Source organism: Leucoraja erinacea, chromosome 17, assembly GCF_028641065.1.
Source record: "Leucoraja erinacea ecotype New England chromosome 17, Leri_hhj_1, whole genome shotgun sequence".
NCBI lineage: Eukaryota > Metazoa > Chordata > Chondrichthyes > Rajiformes > Rajidae > Leucoraja > Leucoraja erinaceus.
Window position 1 is genome coordinate 15,628,406 of NC_073393.1, and position 22,198 is coordinate 15,650,603.

The following is a 22,198-nucleotide window of genomic DNA, read 5'->3' on the forward strand; positions in this document are numbered from 1 at the left end:
CACTGAACTGCATTACCCAAATTTCCATTACTGCAGGCAAGAACATGAAAATCATATCCATTACATGGAAATAAAATCTCATTAGCACCAGAAAGTCATATCCCAAAAAATATTTTTTTATTTAAAAAAAATAAAAATAAATGGGATTTTTTGGAATAAATCCCCCCCCCAAAAAATATACTGGAAATCCCATTCCATTTCAGTAATGGAAATGTCTTTATGACTTCACTTGATGAACTAAAGTAATTTACAATATGAAAGGTTTTATGTAGACACTGCAAATTATGACATTGGAAGCATCACTTGGTGCCATTTACAACTAATTAAAGTGGATTGTAAATAAATAGTTTTGCACAGAATGGGTAATCATAATGAGATCAGTAACAGAGCACAATGACGAATGTGTATTTTTCAGGAAATACTTTATCTCTGCTTAAGGTGATTTATGCCTTTAATTATCTAAATAATTTGTTCAATATTGAAATATTAGAAATATAGCTTTGCTGAATGACTGAATAGGATTTTAATTTTGTTTACATTTATGCTACATGAAGCAAGTTTGTAAATATCACTAACAATTTTTTTTAAATGATATATCTTTAAAATCATTAGATGCAAGAGCATTGAAGACATTCAAATTCAATGAAAATAAAATGTAATTTAGCAACTATTTTAATCCAAGTGGTTCCACTCACCAATAATCAGATATGACCCTGGCCAAGTGTTGGGGTCACTCAAAGCAAATGCAATAATCTGAACTGGATCCACAAGAATTCCATACCTGTGTAGATACTTTAGTTGTCATTAATATCACACCCGAACCTACAAACTAAACAATGTTCATTGAGACAAAGTTGAAAAAAATGTTATCATTGACATACTAAAATAGGCTGTGGGCCGAGCATCCAAAATATGTCTAGAAATCGATTTTCGTGACCCACGTCACGGAACTACATGAAATCTTCCACAGATTTAGATGAAATATAATTGAGAAAGATGTCATAACTCGTCAGTGCCGAAAGTTGCACATTAATTACTTAAACTAATTAGAAAATGAGATCGGGGAAGTAAGCGCCATCTAGTGGCCAATGCCCATATTACACCATGGGCAGCCTATTTCCATGTTGCAGTCCATTTAAACTATATATTATTATACCTATATATATATTATTATACATATATATATATTATTATACATATATATATATATATATATATATTATATATGACTTGTAACTATGACTGTAATTATATATAATTAAGTATAATTATATTATATAAAAATAATATGATGAATATAATTGTGAGGTTTTTTTAATGACACTGTCGCAGAGGTCCTGCTCCTGAACCAGCCTAATTAATGGGTGAGGGCAGTTCTTGTGGGTTCCTCCCTTTACTGAACCCCACTGACTGCCAGTGTGCAGAGTGGGGGTCATGGCCATAGTGGGACTGGGGCAGTGCCAGGCTGGGGGACAATCCTGCAAGGCATCTTCCAGTCGCTTTAATAGGAAATTTAATGAGACTGCAGCAAAGGTCCCAGGTTTTCAGGGCTCATGAACCTGCCTAATTAAAGGGTCAGGACAGATCCTCTGGGTTCCCCCGTTTACTGAACCCCACTGACTGCCATAGTGGGGAGAGTGGGGGTAATGGCCATAGTGGGACTGGGGCAGTGTCAGGCTGGGTGACAGACCTGTAAGAGAGAATAAGACATATTTCTGATGTAAATGTCACATCTTGACCAAGAATCAAATGCTCTGATGCTCATTTTAAGCTACATGAGCCTACATTTATGTCAGAGACCCCCCCAAATGGTGCCTTTGCAAATATTACCTTTAACCTAAAATAACCCTAAAAGTGTTGCATTGCTTGAGTATCTGTAGTTTGTGTGTCTGTCTGTGTACACCTGTCAAACGTGTATCTGTGGATGTAAGTGTGTATGTTTGTGTGGATGTATGTATGTGTGAATGGATGGATGTGTGGATGTAAGTGTGGATGTATGTGTGTGCATGGATGTGTACATGTATGTCTGCGTGCGGATGGATGTGTGGATGTGTGTGTGTGTGGATGTATGTGTGCATGTATGTGTGTGTGTGTGTGTGCATGTATGGAAGTGTGCGTATGAATGTATGTATGTGTGGATGTATGTGTGTGGATGTATGTGTGTGCATGGATGTGTACATGTATGTCTGCGTGCGGATGGATGTGTGGATGTGTGCGGATGTATGTGTGCATGTATGGAAGTGTGCGTATGGATGGATGTGTGTGTCGATGTGTGTGTGTATGTATGTATTTGTGGATGGGTGGACTGTTGCACTGTCATTCAACAGCATGCCATTATCATAAGTAATTCACTCATTGTTTAAATAATTTGACCAAATAAACAGTGAAACGATCGACATTAAAATAAAACTTTATAAAATCATTTATTTCCCCAATTTATTTGTTTACATTACGTCTGATCTTCATCTGAATATTCTTCTTTAGATTCCAAGTCATTTGATAAGTTTTGATAAGTCCATTGATAAGTTAGGTCAAGTGGAGGGTCAGGCAGAGGCTACAAAAAAACCCCATCTCAGTCATTAAGTCTGCATGGACTTCAGTTCATAAAATTTCAACCTCTTCTTAATGTTAATGAGAATAACATTGTTACTACCATAGATAAATTAGTTCGTTCAAGTTCACATACACCAATTAATTTCTACATAAACATCATCCATTTCTGACCATTTCTCACTCCAATGGAAGCCTATAAAGTGCAGTGAATAATTCCTCTGTTTTTCTCCCGTGGTCGGGGCCTGGAAACTGTCGCTATGGACGGCACTATGTACAGCCTTCCCCCCCCCCCCCCCCCCTCCCCCCACGGAGATGATCCAAACACACTCCGTGGCTCCATTCGCGAATCGGCCGCTTCTTAATTGAGACCGCGGCTTCATTATGTTAATTACATATAGGTCCCGCAGTCCGAGCACTTTTTCCCGGTAAGTTATCGTAGGCAGCTCCGAGAATAGATGTTAAAGACAACTTATTAGACTTCAACAAGCTGGCATTAGTGGAAATGTTTAATTTACTTTGTTATGGATACACATAGTTTAGGCCCTCAACTTCATGAATAATTTTCACACAGAGTGGTGAATCTCTGGAACTCTCTGCCACAGAGGGTAGTTGAGGCCAGTTCATTGGCTATATTTAAGAGGGAGTTAGATGTGGCCCTTGTGGCCAAGGGGATCAGAGGGTATGGAGAGAAGGCAGGTACGGGATACTGAGTTGGATGATCAGCCATGATCATATTGAATGGTGGTGCAGGCTCGAAGGGCTGAATGGCCTACTCCTGCACCTAATTTCTATGTTTCTATTTCTATGTGAATGAATGAGGGAGTGAATGAGTGAATGAATGAGTGAATGAATGGATGAATGTGCAGCCTCCAAATCTCATTTTTCACATTATAAAAAGTGCAATTAAATTAATTAAAGTCCATACAGATTCATTTTCATAAATTCAGACTTTAGATCTTACCTTTCAGTTCCAGTTAATTCACAAAGTTTGACTGGTTTCACAAATTGGCTGTCCTCTTTGTGTTGCAGCAGCTCAGCAGGGACTTTGCTTTCAAGGCTTTGTTCCACTTCTATCCACTTAGCTGCACATTCTTCAGACTTCTTAATGCTTTTCCCACTAAATTCAATTACCCTGCTGCAAGTTTCCACGACATGTAATCCACAGAACAACAAAGAACTTTCATCGGAATCGCCAGTAAAACAGGCATCAGTAGAAGCACTCTCAGTCAAGTTTTTTCTCTAATTTAATAAAAATGTGCAAGTTTTGTTCTTGACGAGTTTCAGGGATGATTTATATAATATTTTTACACAATATGTGAAAATTTCATGTAGTTCCGTGAGTTGGATCACGAAACTGCACGAAAAAGCTCCTCGGCCCACAGCCTAAAAGAAAAGAAAACCTTAACTTTCATCGTACAATATTTTTTTAGTTATAATACCCTGTTTACTTTTACAAGTTCTCCCCAACCCAGCTTCCGATGCCACTCCCGACTCGCAAGGTGCTCCAATGAGCCCTTCTTCACCCATCGCACAGTCCATTGACATGGCTGTTGTTGTTCTCACGTTATAACCTCTGGGAACAGCATTTCTTCAGGCCGCCGCCATCGATAAGACATACTCGGTCTCCGTGGGGCTTTGTCCTCTCCCACCTGCGGAAGCTTCCTGTCAGCTATTGTTTTGTCTACTCTCCGCTCAACCGGAGTTGCCTCCTCCTTCTTCCATCGCTCTGTCCACTTGGCCTCTCTCCCCCCCTCCCCCACTCTCTCTCTCTCTCCACCGCTGCAGCCTCCTCCTCATTCTCCCCCCAAGTTGCCGACATGCTCTACCTTGGAAGCGGCAGCTGGTGAAAGAGGATAGAGGTCCACGGTGACCTGCTATTGGCAGCGTCCTGAAGAAAGCCCTGTCCCCAAATGCTGTACCGTGAGCCGCAGCTACAGCTGCATGAACCAGTGAAGGGCTCACTGGTGTAGACTAATGGCATCGGTACCTAGTTTCAAGGTGAAATGACACAAAGTAACACAACAGTGACACAACAGACTGAAACAGTCTGAAGAAGATTCCCGATGCCACCTATCCCATGTTCTCCAGAGATGTTACCTGATCTGTGAGTGACTCCGTCACTTTGTGTCTTTTTTGTTTTAACTACAATCTGCAGTTCTGTTTCAATTATGTACAATGATTATACCGTACTTGGTTATATCAGTCAATCGGCAATAACAAACTCCAATTCCCCCTTCCTATGATCAGTTATAATGAGGGTTTGCTGTGGTTACATTTTTGGAAAAAAGAGCTACACTTCAAATAATTGCTCCAGCACAAATTTTCTTGCTGGGGTATTTTTAAATTAATTAATTTGGTGGGTTTAGTTTGCATGTGGCTGACAGCTGACACTCAAACTTTCATAGTTTGACATCACAAAAATCAAATGTTACTGAATCTTTTTTCTGGGATAGGAAATATATAAGTGATTAGAACTAAGAAGTTAGTTTTAAAGGCTTAAAAAATGTATGATTCAATTTAGAAACTGCCAAAGGTAGAAAACTCAATATTTGAGAGATCAGTCTACGTTAGCCAAAGCTTTCACAGAGCAATCAAATGTAAATACATGGATTAGTAGAAAATCAATTTACAAATGATAAGCTTAACAATTTAAAAAATCACTAATGTTCATAGTCTTAACCTAGATAATTGTAGGTACAATACATACGTGATCAAATTTTCTAAAACCATTTGTGTGTGCGTCAAAACCTACGAAGAAAATAAGGTAATCACCATAAATGTATTTATGTAATAAAATGAAAGCTGTATCTTATATTAAATTTCTTAAATCACTTTAATACCACATACAGCAATACAATAAGTTGTCAGTAGGCATACAGAAATAATTGTACCAATTAGTAGGAAATACATCATTCGTGTATTCATAGTTAAATACTCTCGGTTTACAAATGATTGCAGGTTGCGAGTGATATTTTCCCTTACTTTTGGGATACTCCTTCAGTATCGGTTTAGAGATATCTGATATTTCTTGAATACCAATAATTTCTTCTGGAATATTACAATTCGTAATATCAAGAAATTAATGAGTTCTCTTTTGGGTATTTTTAAATACTTGAATTACTACTGCACTGCGTCAAAAAACCTGAAAAATATAACTCTTCTAAATCTAAAAGATCATTGTTTACCAAATGATTGTCACCCATGCCTACCCACCTTACAAGTCATTCATTGTACATCATTAAAATCCAATTCCACAGCAACTGAACCTGTTTAAATATAATTAAACAATCAGTTTTTAAAAAACATCTTTGGTCTGTTCATTTGATTTCAAGACACTCAATGTCAATAACATAGAGGTAACCTGAGGTTAATATCACAATTCATATCATGAACATATCTTGATATCAAGTTATGGCGTGAATATTTCAGTTTTTGATTTTGGGGTACATTTTGGTTCATAAGTTCATAAGTGATAGAAGCAGAATCTTCTTCCTAAAGGAACATCCTTTAATTCAGAGCCGATGATCTCTAGTTCTAAACTCTCCCACTTGTGGAAACATCCTCTCCATATCCGCCTGCTGTTATTAGTATTCAGCAAAAATCAGTTCATGTCTAATTTGCTCGCTATATCAACTTTAGGTAGCTGGAAGTTCATAGAATTTGAATGTGCACATGTTTTTAAAGTATTGTGTTGAATCATTGTAGCCACAATATCTGCCGTCCTCGCCTGCTAAAAATGTAATTTTACTGAATGCAAAGGATCAGCCAACCTGACACCCCAATGAGAACCTAACAAGTCCAACTAGATCATCATGACATTGCTAGGGTAAAATGTTGGGTTCTGCCACCTGAAACCTAGCCACCTTTTACAGGCCACACTGTTTTGTAAACGGACCAAGAAGTAGATGTCTCTGGCAAGCTCTTTTCCATTTGTAACTATATACAGTGTATTAAATCTAAATAAAAACTCTGTAAGTGCATGTAATTATAGTTCTCACTATTGTTTACTCAGTTAGATCTGAGCATAGTACCTACCAGCACAACCACAGCCCAATTCAAAATCCCACGGTAGTTAAGAAATCCACTGGAGGAACTTAACAGAGATTCTCGTGCTTTGTGGCAACTATATAAAAAAGCAGAAATCCAATCTAATTGAAATGACCTTATTACAACTGTTATTATGTATTTTGCATTTTAATATATTTAATTGCAACTAGATTAAGGGGGACCCGTTGGGTACCGTCCCCTCAATGCGCGGTTATGGGGGGGGGGGGTCGGCCTTCGGCGTCACACACACACTAACACCCCCCCCCTTGATAATTAACCCTCGCTCCTTTTACCCCATCTCCCGCCCTATCCACTCACGCATAACCGACTGGGCAGGCGAGGGGGGGGGGGGGGGGGGAAGGTGGGGTGGAGAGGGAGGGGGAGGGAGGTAGAGAGGGAGGTGGGGGGAGAGCGAGGCACGGAGTGATCTGAGGACGGTGAAAAGCAGCTGAGGGCCGGCCAATCATGGCTTCCGTGAGGGTAAGCCCACCCACCAACGAGACAGATGATCGTCGGGGGAGACGGAGAGGAGGTCATCCCCTGTGACGGCCGCCACGGCCATTTTTCCACGGTGCTTGTCCGCACCCACACGGCGATAATGACTGCCACTGCCATGTTGTAGAACTTGAAGGAACCCAGCGGAGCGCGCTGCACGACTGGAGCACATGTTCAACGGCTTCAATCCAGAGCCCTGGGGGGGGGGGGGGGCTGCTGGGCCTCTTAACTCGCAGCTCGTGGAAAACGGTGGGGCTGCGCTTTGATAATTTTGCACAGCTTGCCTCGAGGAGCAGAGGCATTGTGACGTCATCCAGCGTGCTTCAGCACGTTAGATTTTAAAAAGATGTCAGTTTGGTGAACAATTTTAGTAAAAAACTCGGGAAATGATAAAACAAATTTTCTGATGAGGGGTTTTTTGAGATCATGAGGTAAATCTCTACCGGAATATGTAAAAATTTCACCGTTACCGCTTTGGGTTTTCGAGATGTGAATCAAAGAAAAAGTTCAAGCAAGCAAGCAAACCCACGAGTAAACATCTAAGATCAGTTTTGTAATAATAGTAGACCAAGTGCAGACCCATTGGGGGGGCGGGGCGGGTCGGCAACACACACACTAACCATCCCCACCCACACACTAACTACCCCCCTTGATATTATACTAATATTATTAATTTGCTCCTTAACCGGGGGGGACGAGTACGCCTACCGGGATGAGGTGGAGCAGCTGACAGTGTGGTGTGAAGAAAATAACCTGCTCCTCAACACCTTAAAGACAAAGGAAGTAATAATAGACTTCAGGAAGAACAAAACGGACATGGTACCATTGACTATCAGAGGGGACTGTGTAGAGAGGGTGGCGGATTTCCGCTTCCTGGGAATCCATATTGAGGAGGACCTGACGTGGAGCGTGAACACCACTGCGCTGCTGAAAAAGGTCCAGCAGAGACTGCACTTCCTGAGGGTGCTCAGGAAGAATAACATCACCCAGAGACTGCTGCTGTCCTTTTATCGGTGCTCCATTGAGAGCATACTAACATACTGTGTATGCGTGTGGTACACCAGCTGCACAGCGGCTCAGAGGAAAGCGCTCCAGAGGGCCATTGACAACGCCCAGAGGATTGTCGGCTGCCCTCTCCTTACCTTGGAGGACTTACACAGTTCCCGCTGCACCAAAAAATCCCAGAATATCATAAAGGACATTTCCCACCCCGGACACTCCCTGTTTGAACTGTTGCCGTCAGGCAGACGGTACAGATCTACAAGGACAAGGACAAATAGACGAAAAAACTGTTTTTACCCCACTGCTATAAAAGCACTAAATGTAGCCGCCAAGGAACGCAGGGGCGATACAGACTAAGGGACTGTGGTAACTGTGGAATCGACAGAAGGATGGAGGGTTGGGTGTGTATGCGTGCTTTGTCCGTGATATTTATTTAGTTGTTTATCTTTAATATTTTACCTTGTATGTATCATTAGCTTTTAGAAATGTTTGAATGCTGCACTGACTGTCTGACATTTTAAATTTCGTTGTACATGGTTCATGTTACAATGACAATAAAGAAACTATTCTATTCTAACTGCCCTATCCACTGACGCATAGCCCCCAACTCGCAGGCGCTTCTAGAGAGGGGGGGGGGGGGTAGAGAGTGAGGGCAGAGAGAGAATGGGGAGAGACAGAGAGAGAAGCAGAGACAGAAGGGCAGGAGACAGAGGGAGAAGGGGGGTGGAGGGGGGGGGAGGAGGGGGGGGGGGGGGGGGGGGGGGGGGGGGGGGGGAGAGAGAGATGGAGAGGAGGGGGAAGAGAGAGGGGGGGGCTGAGAGGAGGGGAGGGGGTGGGAAGGGAAAGGGGGGAGAGGGGGGGGGAAGGGGGGAGATGCGGGGGGAAGGGAGGGGGAGGGGAGGGGGTGGAGGGAAGGGGGTTGGGGGGGGGTGGAGGGGAGCCGGGCTGCCAAATGAAGAGAGAGAGAAGCGGCTTCTGACTCTGGAAACCCACAGCTGGAATGAGCGTGAAGGACTTCAAGAACTGCGCCAACAGTGATGAGAAAATTCAGCGCGTGATCCTACAGCGGAACGGAGCTTTACGAGAACTTATGAGAAGTAGATTCAGCGCCTGAGGAGTTGCTGCCACTAGAACAAAGAAGCTCTAGCGGAACGGAGCTGTAGATTGTTTGTTCTTCAGAATTTTCTCGATCTTTCTACGCATTTTAATCCACAGCGGCGGGGGGGGGGCCTGGAGAGAGGTGGGCCTGGATTTGTGGGCACGTGGGCATTGTGACGTCAGCAGCTGGTGAGCGGTGTTTATATTTTTTTTAATTGAGTTTTGTGATCAACTTTATTCAAAATCTATGGAAATCTATGGAAATAATTGACCAAGGAATGGATTTCTGAACTCATGTTAAATCCCTACCAAAATTGTAAAACTCTCCGTGATTTTGCGTCTGGTTTTCGAGATTCACATGCAAAAATAATCCCCCCCCCGCACACACACACACAGTTTTAATAGATATATATGATAGATTATAAGTCAGTAACCTTCAAATAAATAAGGTTAGGGGAAAGGAGAGGGAGGAAAAGGTGAGAGAGGGAGTGAGGGAAGAGAGGGGAAAGAAGGGTGGGTGAAGATGAGGAGGAGGGAGTGCTGGGGGGGGGGGGATTTAGTGTGTGGGCGGAGGGGTTAGTGTGTGTGGGGGATGGGTTAGCGTGCGTGTGTGGAGGGGAGGTTAGTGTGTGTGTGGGGGGATTATGTCACAAAGGGAACTCGTCAGCCGCGCCTGCTCAGTTGGGGGCTATGGGTGAGTGGTGGAATCTTACATTGGAGAACAGGTTGCGTTGGGGGACCAGGCCTCCCATTAGTGCTATGGGTGGGTGGTGGAGTATTGCGTTGGGGGAACGTGTTACATTGGGGGAACAGATGAGTGGTGGAAACGAGTTGCATTGCGGGAACGGGTGAGTGGTGGATTATTGTGTTGGGGGAACAGGGCCTAACGGATCCCACTTGGTCTAGTATCTATATACTGTCATATTCCGGATGGCAGAATGAATAACAACTTACACGCAGGTTGCCTGGATCACGAGAGAAGTTTATTACCCAACATTCCCTGCTTATATTGAACACCATCTCATTAATATATACATGAATATGTATGGATACATTACATTGCTCTCCTTTTTTTAAGTATTAAATCTAAGTACTCAGTTACAATTTTGTTGTTGTGATACTTGATTTAAACCAGCATTTATGAAATCTTAAATGATAAACATGATATATTTATTTTACTATCTACACGTTTTCGTTTCAGTGACGGAAATCGCTATCAAAATATGGAGAGGACAGGGGGGACACAATTTCTCGGCGGCCTCGTGCGCAAGAGCACACACACACACAAAGCTTCAAAGGCTTCTACTGTGGGCCCTGTGAACGGTAATTACAGCTCAATCGAGCGCTAAATGCAGATCAACTGCCTGTCTTGCCGGGTTAACCTACAGCCCTGTCTGGACTGACGGAATACCAGTCCGGAGCCATGGAACTGGCGCTGCTTCTCTGCACTGGCTGTAAGCCTGGGCCATATTTCCCTTAAGTCCAGGCAGGGCTGGAGATTAACCTGGCGGGAGAGGCAGAGTTAAGCTGGGTTTAGCGCTGCTTCTCTGCGCTGGCTGTGGGCCTGGCGGCACTGTGCCCGTCTGACTCCCGACGTCTCTGGCCACCCCCGGGCGTGGGGGGCACTCGGGTGGGGACGGGGATGGTCCAGTGGCAGTTCGGCAGCGATTGCAGCTCCAGAGAGCCGGCCGGGATCAATCCTGGCCGCAGATGAGGCACAGGTCTGTGGCCAGGCCTGCCGTTGTGACCCTATGACCTGGGCACGTCTCCCTCCTCCAATCACCGCACTCTATCCTCAGTCCCACCCCATACTTCCGCCTCTGACAGACACCACCTTCCTCCAATCATCGCGCTGAATCATCATGCCCCGTCCCCATTGCCTGCTGACTGACGTCTCTCTCGTCCAATCGGCGCCCTCGACCACCCCCACTGTCTTGCGGAAAGCGGAAAGCGGAAATTTTACCGGGTTTTAAATCCGGATTACAACAAATGGGGGGATCACCCCCCAACTCTCAAAACAGAGGGGGGTCGTGTCCCCACTGCCCCTCCCCCGGGATTTCCGCCACTGCTTATACAGTGAGTTACTTAACTTACACACCTAACCTGACTACTGGTTTACGGATCCTGCCTGATCATCTAAGAGTAACAGGTGTAACAGGTTTAGATCTAAGAGTAACAGGTGTAACAGGTTTAGGTGTTGACTCAACTTGTTTGGCTCTGTTTTAGTACCCTGACTTTGACCAGAGGAATCTGTTTCTTTGTCTGTACTAACTGAACTTTGTGTTTCAATCACAGTGGTCTCTTCCAACTCACTTTCAGATAAAAACTCAGGGATTAGGACTTCATGCTCAGTTTTTGGTTCATCTTTGGCTGGAATCATTTGATCAACATGGACATTTTTGATCCTATCTTAAACTTCAACTAAGTATCTTTTTGTTCCACACACGTCCACTATTTTCCCAACATCCCATTTGTCTCGACTGGACTGGTTGGGAGGACTGAGAACACAAACCTGCTCATCTGGCTTGAAGTACCTCTCCTTTTTGTGGGAGGGCAAATTGGGTTGAACTAGACTTAGGCGTATTTTTAGCCTGAACTACCCTGCAAAACCTGTTTCTTGAGGGCATCTTTTACAATTCCATAGACCTTTCCGCCTCCCCATTGGAGGCTGGATGGTATGGGGGAACAAGTGTGTGTTTTACACAAGAGATGTCTACAATTTGGGAAATGTCTACAATTTGGCCACATTTTAGGAAATATGTAAAGGCTTTAGAGAATGTGCTGGACAAATTTACTAAAATTCCAGGGAAGAGGAAGTGTGGATTAAAGCTGGAGTCCTTCTACTCAAAGCAGAGGAAATTGTGAAGAGGTCTGAGAATGGTATTTAAAATCATGAAGGTTACATCAAAAGCCGATGGAGAGAAAATGTTACCATTGGCAGAAAAATCAAAAAATGGAATGGAGAGGAAAAAACCGCTGATGCTGGAATTTTTAATCAAAACCTCAGTCGAAAGGAGGGTCCCAACTCAAAATGCTGCCTGTTTATTCCCTCCCCAGACACTGCCTGATTGGCTGATTTCCTTCAGCACTTTGTGTTTTTATTAGAATGGGGATCAAAGATCTTATAGCAGAGCAAGATGGCCTACTCCTACGCAAAACACGTAGGATCTTTGATGGGGATGACTTGCAAAACAATAAAAAATGACAAAGCTAAACATATTTACAAAGCAGATGGTTATGGTCTGAAATGAATCGCCCAAGGTAGAAATGGCTGCAGATTTAACTATAGCATTCAAAAGGGAGTTTAAAAAGTATCTAAAAGGAAAACTGCAGGATGTGACGAGTGGATTGCTCTTATCCATTGCTCCTGTAATGGATCTAATAGGCTAAATGGACTCTTTCCATGCTGTGTAACAATTATGTGATTTCAGTTCAGAGCTAAACACCCATTGGCAAGACTCAGCGGGGGAGGCCAATTTCTTTCCTTGAGGCACATTTGTAAATATGGAGGATTTTTAACAATTCAGTATTTTCATTGTTATGAAAATTCCACGTGACTTAATTAATTGAATCCAACTGCCCAATCGCCGTTGTGGAGATGAACTTGTTATTTAGATCATTAGTAGGTATGTTACAAAACCTACCTGAATCGTCATTGGGAATCTGCCCTCAGCCAGGTCCGCGATTTTGGCGCTGTTTGGAGGGGGCGGGTTTAAAACGCGATTTTTACTAGGCTGTACTAATCGCACATGTTCAGCCTAGTAAATCATTAACGAAAAATCGCTGCAAGACCCGGTCGCAAAAGGTATTATTAGTTTTATAGGCCTCGATAATATAGTTCTAATAGTTTTAAAATTACTGTCTCATTCCGCAACCTCTCGCAGCCCCAGGGTTTTATAAAGCAAACAATTAAAGGTATGTACCTTATTTTTACATTAAATGGGGCATATATATAACCCTATATATCAAGTTATCTATAGCGATTAGTTCATTTTGGGCTTTTTATATCCCGCAGTATTTTTCTGGGCATTTGAGGGCACTAATCCAGCGCTATGTCAACGTTCTAAACCAGCGCGTTCCACATGAACCCACTAGAAAGCCGATTTAAATGGGCATTTATTTACAGCAATTGAACACTAAATTCCTTCCATTTGGCCTATAAATTAATGTAAATTAGATATAAAAATCATGTTATATTGTGAATTATTTGTGAATAATCTCTGGACACTTAGGCTATTAAAAAATGTTAATCTTTCCTTAAGAAATGGGCTTTTGACTATCCAAGATCACAGCTTTTTTGTAATGTCCATTGAAAATCAATAGGGAACAAGATGCTAATTTCCGAGTATGAAAATGGTCATAACTTTTTTAATACTTGAGATATGAAAGTGAATTTGGTGTCAAATTAAACTTATTGTTATGCTTTATCTGATGGGATAAATTGCAGACTTGATTTTTTAATTCTCAAAATTTTGTAACATTGCTATCATTAGGCTACTTTTTTAGATTACTGGAATGGTAGTTTTATCATTAATTAATGATCTCAAACATGCATCCATATTCCACAATTCATGTGCATAATGTTTGCTCTTCCCATGGAACATAATTCTTGACCTGATCTTAGTCTCAACTTCCTACTTCCTCCCATAACCATAAATACTCCCACAGTCCCAATTTCTACCTATCGATCTATCTACCCACCTACCTCCTTCATGTTACAAGCACCGAGTTGTGAAACGGAGGAAGATAGGAGGAAGAGCATATGATGAATCTTTTGGTCTGTGCTTCATCCCTAAAGTTCCTTGTGGCAAAAATAATTTAATAAAACATCCGAGACTCCAAATATCATAAGATACTGAGATAAAGCTACATTTTAGAAAGAGTATACTGGTTATCAGGCTGTAACCAAGGATGTTAAACGTCAGTTGGCAAACTTTAGACAGTTCTTTCACAGTCCAGAAAATCCAGCATCTAGAAACGCTGGTAGAAATTTAGTCCGGGTAATTTTAAAAGTAATTTGAAACAGTACGTGAAGATAAATTTACTGCAAAGCATGAGAGTGCAGCCAAGAAAAATGTTTCTTTCAAAGAAGCAGTAAGAGGTACTTCTTACTTGCAAGTTTCCTTATGATTCTCAAGAATCACCCCGATTGTCACAAAAATCACCATAGTGAGACTTTTGCTTCTGTTGAGAAGTAAAAAGAAATTATCAATGGTTTATAATATTCTTTTATCATCAAAATGAACAATAATTATTAGTTTTCCAAAGGAAAACAAAAAATATTAATAGTTTATTATATGCACGTCATCAAAATGATCAATAATAATTAACAGACCAAAGTTTCAGAATAAAAGGATGTACCCTTAGAAAGGAAATGAGAAGGAATTTATTTAGTCAGAGGGTGTTGAATCTGTGGAATTCATTGCCACAGACGACTGTGGAGTCCAATGGATAGTCTTAAGGTGGAGATTGATAGATTCTTGATTAATAAGGGTGTCAGGGGTTATGGGACGAAGGCAGGAGAATGGGTTGAGAGGGAAAGATAGATCAGCCATGATTGAATGGCAGAGAAGACTTGATGGACCGAATGGCCTTATTCTGTCCTTAGAATTTATGAACTTATAGTAAGCGAGTTCGGTATTCTGACTGTGCATGCGCAGGTCATAGGTCACTAGCTATAAACAGTCTCGGCAATGGTGGTGCTGCATCGCGGATGGGCTCCTGCCGGCCAAGGGCAGGCCGGGCGCCCACAGGAGCTGCTGGTTCTGTTGATGGTGCTGGCGGCAGCAGCAACCTCCTCCCCCTCCCTTGCCCAGACCCAAGCTGAGTCCGGGCCAGTGCCACCTCCAGGTCAGGGTTGAAGGCTGCCCGTAGCATGGCCCAGTCGAGCGCCGGTCCGGAGGAGGCGGAGCCCAGGCAGGCTCTCTGGCGCAGGCGAGGCCAAGGCCCCTCGCTCCTCCTCGGGGTTGTGGATGAAGTGGCAGCGGGTACCGTAGGGGCAGAAGCCGGTGGTGTGCATGGTACGTCTTGTACTTGGGGTGGCGGCTGAGGGAGCGCAGCTTGGCCAGGCAGTGGGCGAACTGCCACTTGTCGCCGTAGCGGTCCATCGGGGAGAGGGTTCCTCTGGAGTTGGAGCGGGGTTGAGCTGGAGTTGGCACTGGCTATGGGTGTGTTGGTTCTCCGTGCTGGCTGTGGGTGTGTTGGTCCTCTGCACTGGCTGTGGGTCTGTGGGTTCTCCATGCTGGCTGTGGGTCTGCGGGTTCTCCATGCTGGCTGTGGGTGTGTTGGTCCTCCGCGCTGGCTGTGGGTCTGTGGGTTCTCCATGCTGGCTGTGGGTCTGCGGGTTCTCCGTGCTGGCTGTGGGTGTGTTGGTTCTCTGTGCTGGCTGTGGGTCTGCGGGTTCTCCATGCTGGCTATGGGTGTGTTGGTTTTTCCGCGCTGGCAGTGGGTGTGTTGGTTCTCCGTGCTGGCTGTGGGTCTGTTGGTTCTCCGCGCTGGCTGTGGGTATGTGGGTTCTTCGTGCTGGCTGTGGGTCTGGGGCCGCTGGTGTCGTCACACGGGGCTGTCGTTTGGCCCGGCGGGAGAGGCGGAGGTGAGCTGGGGTTGGCACTTCTCCACGCTGGCGGTGGGCCTGGGCGGGGATGGAACACTCGAGTGTGGGAGGGGTGGGGAACTGGGGACGGTCCAGTGGCAGCGCTTGCGGCGCCGGGGACACGGGTTCGATCCTGGCTGCAGATGATTGGACTCAAACAATACTCACTAAATCTACAGCTCTTTGTTTGATTTTCATTTATAGCGTTCGGCCTTTGACGAATTCCATGATTCCTTGCGGTTTTTCGGAATGCCGAACTCACATATTAGAAGGAATTTCCCAAGCAAAAAAAGTATATTATATGCGCATTTTCAGGAAGATTTAGTCAAACTGTTTCCTGGTGATAGAGATTGTAAGAGATTACAAATGCTGGAATTTGGAGCAAAACACAAAGTGCTACAGTACAGGACCCAGTTTGTCAGGCAGCTTTTTGATCTGTCTGAAGATAGCGATATTACAAAACTTACCTTCAGCGGCGCTGCAGTTCTGCCACTGGCCATGTGCTCGACTTTGGCGCCTTGAGGGGGGGGGGAGAGATTAAAATTCCGTTTTCTCCTGCTTATCGGAGGCAGCTTTCCTCGGGCTGCTAAGCTGCTGAAGAACAATTGATCGGACTTTCATTCCCGATTTTTTAATTTATTTAATCGCGAGACAATTTAATAATTGCATTAAAATAAAAAGTGACTTCTAACAATGCCTACAACGTGAAGGATCGCATGAAGGGGACAAAACATAATGTATGTCGTTTATTTTACTTATAAAGTTGTTACTCGGGATGGCTTTAATCGAATTTTCCTTTGCGAAAATGTGATTTGGGCCCCATACAAACCGGCAGTGTTTTTCTTGCCGATATGGGATTCAAATTCACCACAAATGCAACGTTCCAATCGATCGCGTTGCAGAAAACCCCACTCGCAAGATGATTTTAATGCTCTTTTTTTGGACAATCATGTCATTAGAGCATTTAAATCGTTTATATTTTGTGTTATTGTCTACAAAAATAATAAATTTTAATTATATTGAGTGGATGTTTCTAGATTAATTTATGGGAATTAAACATTAAATTCCTTCCATCTGGCATAAATTCATGACAGTGAGATTTAAAAATCATGTTATTTTGTGAATTCTTGTGTGAATGGGATTAGTTTGAAATTTGGATACAGGCTATTTAAAAATATACATCCTTTTCTTAACATAGAAACATAGAAAATAGGTGCAGGGGAAGGCCATTCGGCCCTTCGAGCCAGCACCGCCATTCATTGTGATCATGGCTGATGGTCCCCTATCAATAACCCGTGCCTGCCTTCTCCCCATATCCATTGATTGAGAGCATTGAATATAGAAGCTGGGATGTAATGTTAAAATTGTACAAGGCATTGGTGAGACCAAATCTGGAGTATGGTGTACAATTTTGGTCGCCCAATTATAGGAAGGATGTCAACAAAATAGAGAGAGTACAGAAGAGATTTACTAGAATGTTGCCTGGGTTTCAACAACTAAGTTACAGAGAAAGGTTGAATAAGTTAGGTCTTTATTCTCTGGAGCGCAGACGGTTAAGGGGGGACTTGATAGAGGTCTTTAAAATGATGAGAGGAATAGACAGAGTTGATGTGGACAAGCTTTTCCCTTTGAGAATAGGGAAGATTCAAACAAGAGGACATGACTTCAGAATTAAGGGACAGAAGTTTAGGGGTAACATGAGGGGGAACTTCTTTACTCAGTGGTGAGAGCAGTCCAGTGGAAGTGGTGGAGGCAGGTTCATTGGTATCATTTAAAAATAAATTGGATAGGCATATGGATGAGAAGGGAATGGAGGGTTATGGTATGAGGTCAGGCAGGTGGGACTAAGGGAAAATAATTGTTCGGCACGGACTTGTAGGGCCGAGATGGCCTGTTTCCGTGCTGTAATTGTTATATGGTTATATGATTCCATTAGCCCCTAGAGCTCTATCTAACTCTCTCTTAAATCCATCCAGTGACTTGGCCTCCATTGCCCTCTGTGGCAGGGAATTTCAAAAATTCACAACTCTTTGGGTGAAAAAGTTTTTTCTCACCTCAGTCTTAAATGACCTCCCCTTTATGCTAAGACTGTGGCCCCTGTTTCTGGACTCGCCCAACATTGGGAACATTTTTCCTGCATCTAGCTCGTCCAGTCCTTTTATAATTTTATATGTTTCTATAAGAACCCCTCTCATCCTTCTAAACTCCAGTGAATACAAGCCTAGTCTTTTCCAATCTTTCCTCAATATGACAGTCCCGCCATCCCAGGGATCAATCTCGTGAACTTACGCTGCACTGCCTCAATCACAAGGATGTCCTTCCTCAAATTAGGAGACCAAAACTGTACACAATACTCTAGATGTGGTCTCACCAGAGCCCTATACAACTGCAGAAGAACCTCTTTACTCCTGTACTGAAATCCTCTTGTTATGAAGGCCAACATTCCATTAGCTTTTTCTGCCTGCTGTACCTGTAAGCCAGCTTTCAGTGAACGGTGTATGCCCAGGTCTCGCTGCACCTCCCCCTTACCTAACCTAACCCCATTGAGATAATAATCTGCCCCCTTGATTTTTGCTGCGAAAGTGGATAACCTCACATTCATCTATATTATACTGCATCTGCCACGCATCTGCCCACTCACTCAACCTGTCCAGGTCACCCTGCAACCTCCTAACATCCTCTTCACAGTTCACACTGCCACCCAGCTTTGTGTCATTCGCAAACTTGCTAGTGTTGCTCTTAATTCCCTCTTCCAATCATTAATATATATGCTAAACAGTTGCAGCCCCAACACCGAGCTTTGCGGCACTCCAATCGCCTGCCATTCTGAAAAGGACCCGTTCACTCCTACTCTTTACTTCCGGTCTGCCAACCAATTTTCTATCCATGTCAACACCCTACCCCCAATACCATGTGCTCTAATCTTTGTCACCAGTCTCCCGTGCGGGACCTTATCAAAGGCTTTCTGAAAGTCTAGATACACTACATCCACTGGCACCCCTTCATCCATTTTACTTGTCACATCCTCAAAAAATTCCAGAAGATTAGTCAAGCATGATTTCCATTTCATAAATCCATGTTGACTTGGACTAATCATTTTACTGCTATCCAAATGCCCCATTATTACCTCTTTAATAATTGACTCAAGCATCTTTCCCATCACCGAAGTCAGGCTTACTGGTCTGTAATTCCCCGTTTTCTCTCTCGCTCCTTTCTTGAAAAGTGGGATAACATTAGCTATCCTCCAATCCACAAGGAATTGATCCTGAATCTATTGAACATTGGAAAATGATCACCAATGCGTGCACTATTTCTAGAGCCACCTCCCGGAGGACCCTGGGATGCAGACCATCAGGCCCAGGGGATTTATCATCCTTCAGTCCCATTAGCCTACCCAATACTATTTCTCACCTAATGAAAATTTATTTCAGTTCCTCTACCCCCTTAGATCATCTGTCCTCCAGCACATCTGGGAGATTGTTTGTGTCTTCCTTAGTGAAGACAGATCCGAAGTACCTATTCAACTCTTCTGCCATTCCCTTGTTGCCCATTAATAATTTCACCCGTGTCTGCCTTCAAGGGACCCACATTTGACTTTGCTACTCTTTTTCCCTTAACATATCGAAATAAGCTTTTACTGTCCTTTATATTCCTGGCCAGCTTCCCTTCGTACTTCATCTTTTCAGCCCGTAGTGCCCGTTTTGTTTCCTTCTGTTGTCGTATGAAAGTTTCCCAATCCTCTGGTTTCCGGCTACACCTTTTCTTTTAGTTTTATTCTATCCCCAACTTCTCTTGTCAGCCACGGTTGCCTCCTACTCCCCTTAGAATCTTTCTTCCTTTTTGGAATGAAATGATCCTGCGTCTTCTGGATTATGCCGATAAATTCCTGCCATTGCTGTTCCAACGTCATTCCTGCTAGGATCCCTTTCCAGTCTACCTTGGCCAGCTCCCCTCTCATGCCTTCATAGTCTCCTTTGTTCAACTGCATCACTGCCACTTCCGATTTAACGTTCTCAAATTGCAGATTAAAACTAATTATATTATGATCACTACCTCCAAGCGGTTCCTTTACCTCAAGTTCTCTTATCATATCTGGTTCATTGGACAACACTAAATCCAGAATTGCCTTTTCTCTGGTCGGCTCCATTACAAGCTGCTCTAAGAATCCATCTCGTAGGCATTCTACAAACTCTCTTTCTTGGGGACCTGAACCAACCTGATTTTTCCAGTCTACCTGCATATTGAAATCCCCCATCACCACCTTTGTTACATGCTAGTTTTAACTCCTGCTGCAACTACACCCTACATCCGGGCTACTATTTGGGGGCCTGTACATAACACCTATTAGTGTCTTCTTGCCTTTACAATTCCTCATCTCAATCCACAGTGACTCTACCTCATCAGTCCCTATGTCTTCCCTCGCAAGGGACTGAATTCCATCCCTCACCAGCAGAACTACCCCCCCCCCCCCCCTCCTCTGCCCACCTGCCTGTACTTTCTATAGGATGTATAATCCTGAATATTAAGTTCCCAGGCCCGATCCTCCTGCAGTCACGTCTCAGTAATCCCCACAATGTCATATCTACCAACCTCTAACTGAGCCTCAAGCTCATCTACTTTACTTCTTATACTTCGAAGAAATTGAATCTACAGGACATTCTTAATGGGAAAGTAGCGGGCAGAAAGGCATGTCATGTGTGGTTTGAAGAGCAACAACTTGTAGTTTACAATGCCAAAATTGAAAAGTTGAGGAAAAACAAGGTGTACAGTCGCTTATTGGTTACAATCTGAGGAGTATGATGATGCTACTGATTATGATATGCCAATGTACCAGCTAGCAACTGATCTTTTCCATAAAGACTTGGTTTATTGCTAGAAATTGTAATTTATTTACCTATCTGTTATGGATTTGCAGCATATAATACAATATTACAGTTCTGATCTTCAGAATATCACATTTTTGAATATTGTCTGGGTGTTTATTACTATTTCCGTCACAACGGTCAATTTTGTAATGAACTACAATTAGGTAATTAGCTAATTATATGCTTTAATTTCAGTTTATCCAAGTAAGATGTTTTATATTTGTTTCAGAATGCTTCAATCTATAATAACTGAACATTTCATTCAGTTCTCTTGATTTTTAAGAAAGTTATGGACTTTTGACTGTCCTCGATCACAGTTTTTGTGTTAAGTCAACGGAAAAGCAATAGGGAACAAGATGCTAATTTCCCAGTATGAAAATGGCCATAACTTTTTTAATACTGAAGATATGAAAGTGAATTAAGTGTCAAATTTAACTTTTTATGCTTTACCTGATGGGATAAATTGCAGCCTTGATTTATAAATCTCAAATTTTTGTAACATTGCTACTGAAGACTCGGGACGTCGTCTGGCCATTCCCTCTCCAGAGATGCTCCTGACCCTCTGAGTTACCCCAGCACGTATGTGCTTTGCTCCTGTTGGGAAGGGAGCGTTTCCGTAGAGTACTCTTTGCCGAAGCACTGCTCACACCAGTGACACTGATCCAATGGATGGAGCGGCAACCATCGGGTGGGTCGTGACTACCGAGACTGCGCTGGCACTCACCACATCTTCCTGCGCATCTCCTCCACCAAGTCCTCATAGAACTTTGACCGATCGGGATTGTGAGGCCTGATCGCCGTCTTTGAGTATTTGGGACCATCTCTTCTCTTCTCTTCTCTTCTCTTCGGTTTTGGAGACACGCCGTGGGTCGACGTTTTCTTGCTGCTGTCTTCGTCGTCGTCCATTCTCCAGTCCCTTGCTGTCCTTCACTAACGTCTCAGGCGCACCTCCCTCGTCTCCTATTCAAACTCTAACGGCCCACCCGCCTCGAGCTGGAAGCACGTGCGCTCATGCGGGCGCAAACGGCATCGGTTTATTGCGTCACCGGGTTACATCAGCTGCATGTGTTGATGCAGATGCTGGTTTACAACGAAGATAGACACAAGAATGCTGGAGTAACTCAGTGGGACAGGGAGCATGGCTGGCAAGAAGGAATAGGTGACGTTTCGGGTCGAGACTCTTCAGTCTGAATAAACGTCTGCGGGTAAAATAAGGTAGACACAAAAAGCTGGAGTAACTCAGCGGGACAGGCAGCATCATTGGAGAGAAGGAACGGGTGACGTTTCGGGCGGAGTCCCAAGGCGGACAGATGTCATGTAACAACCTTCCATCCAGAGATGCTGCCTGTCCCGTTGAGTTCCTCTAGTATTTTGTGTCTACATCACCTGCATGTTTCGTGAGAATCAGTGCATATAAAGGAATGAGAATTGTCTGATAATAATCGGCTACATTTTTCAAATGACATTTTGGAAGCTAATCTTCCGAGATATTCACAAATGTATGGAGTCAACGTGACTGGGTAAATCGATCGCTCAGCGTTTGTTG

At 43.4% G+C, this 22,198-nt stretch overlaps 1 protein-coding gene across 1 annotated transcript in view; it reads right to left on the reverse strand.

The window, feature by feature from the left end:
* The window catches only part of LOC129705196 (diacylglycerol O-acyltransferase 1-like), an 83,405-nt gene extending 61,335 nt beyond the window's left edge, over window positions 1-22,070 (reverse strand). Inside the window, exons 1-4 of the mRNA XM_055648657.1 lie at window positions 21,377-22,070; window positions 6,589-6,676; window positions 5,261-5,301; window positions 696-781 (exon numbers count right to left, since the gene is read on the reverse strand). Of these exons, the coding sequence (XP_055504632.1) occupies window positions 696-781; window positions 5,261-5,301; window positions 6,589-6,676; window positions 21,377-21,558 (397 nt within the window). The 5' untranslated portion in view covers window positions 21,559-22,070. The remainder of the gene's footprint in view (window positions 1-695; window positions 782-5,260; window positions 5,302-6,588; window positions 6,677-21,376) is intronic.
* Between the last annotated feature and the right edge of the window lie 128 nt (window positions 22,071-22,198).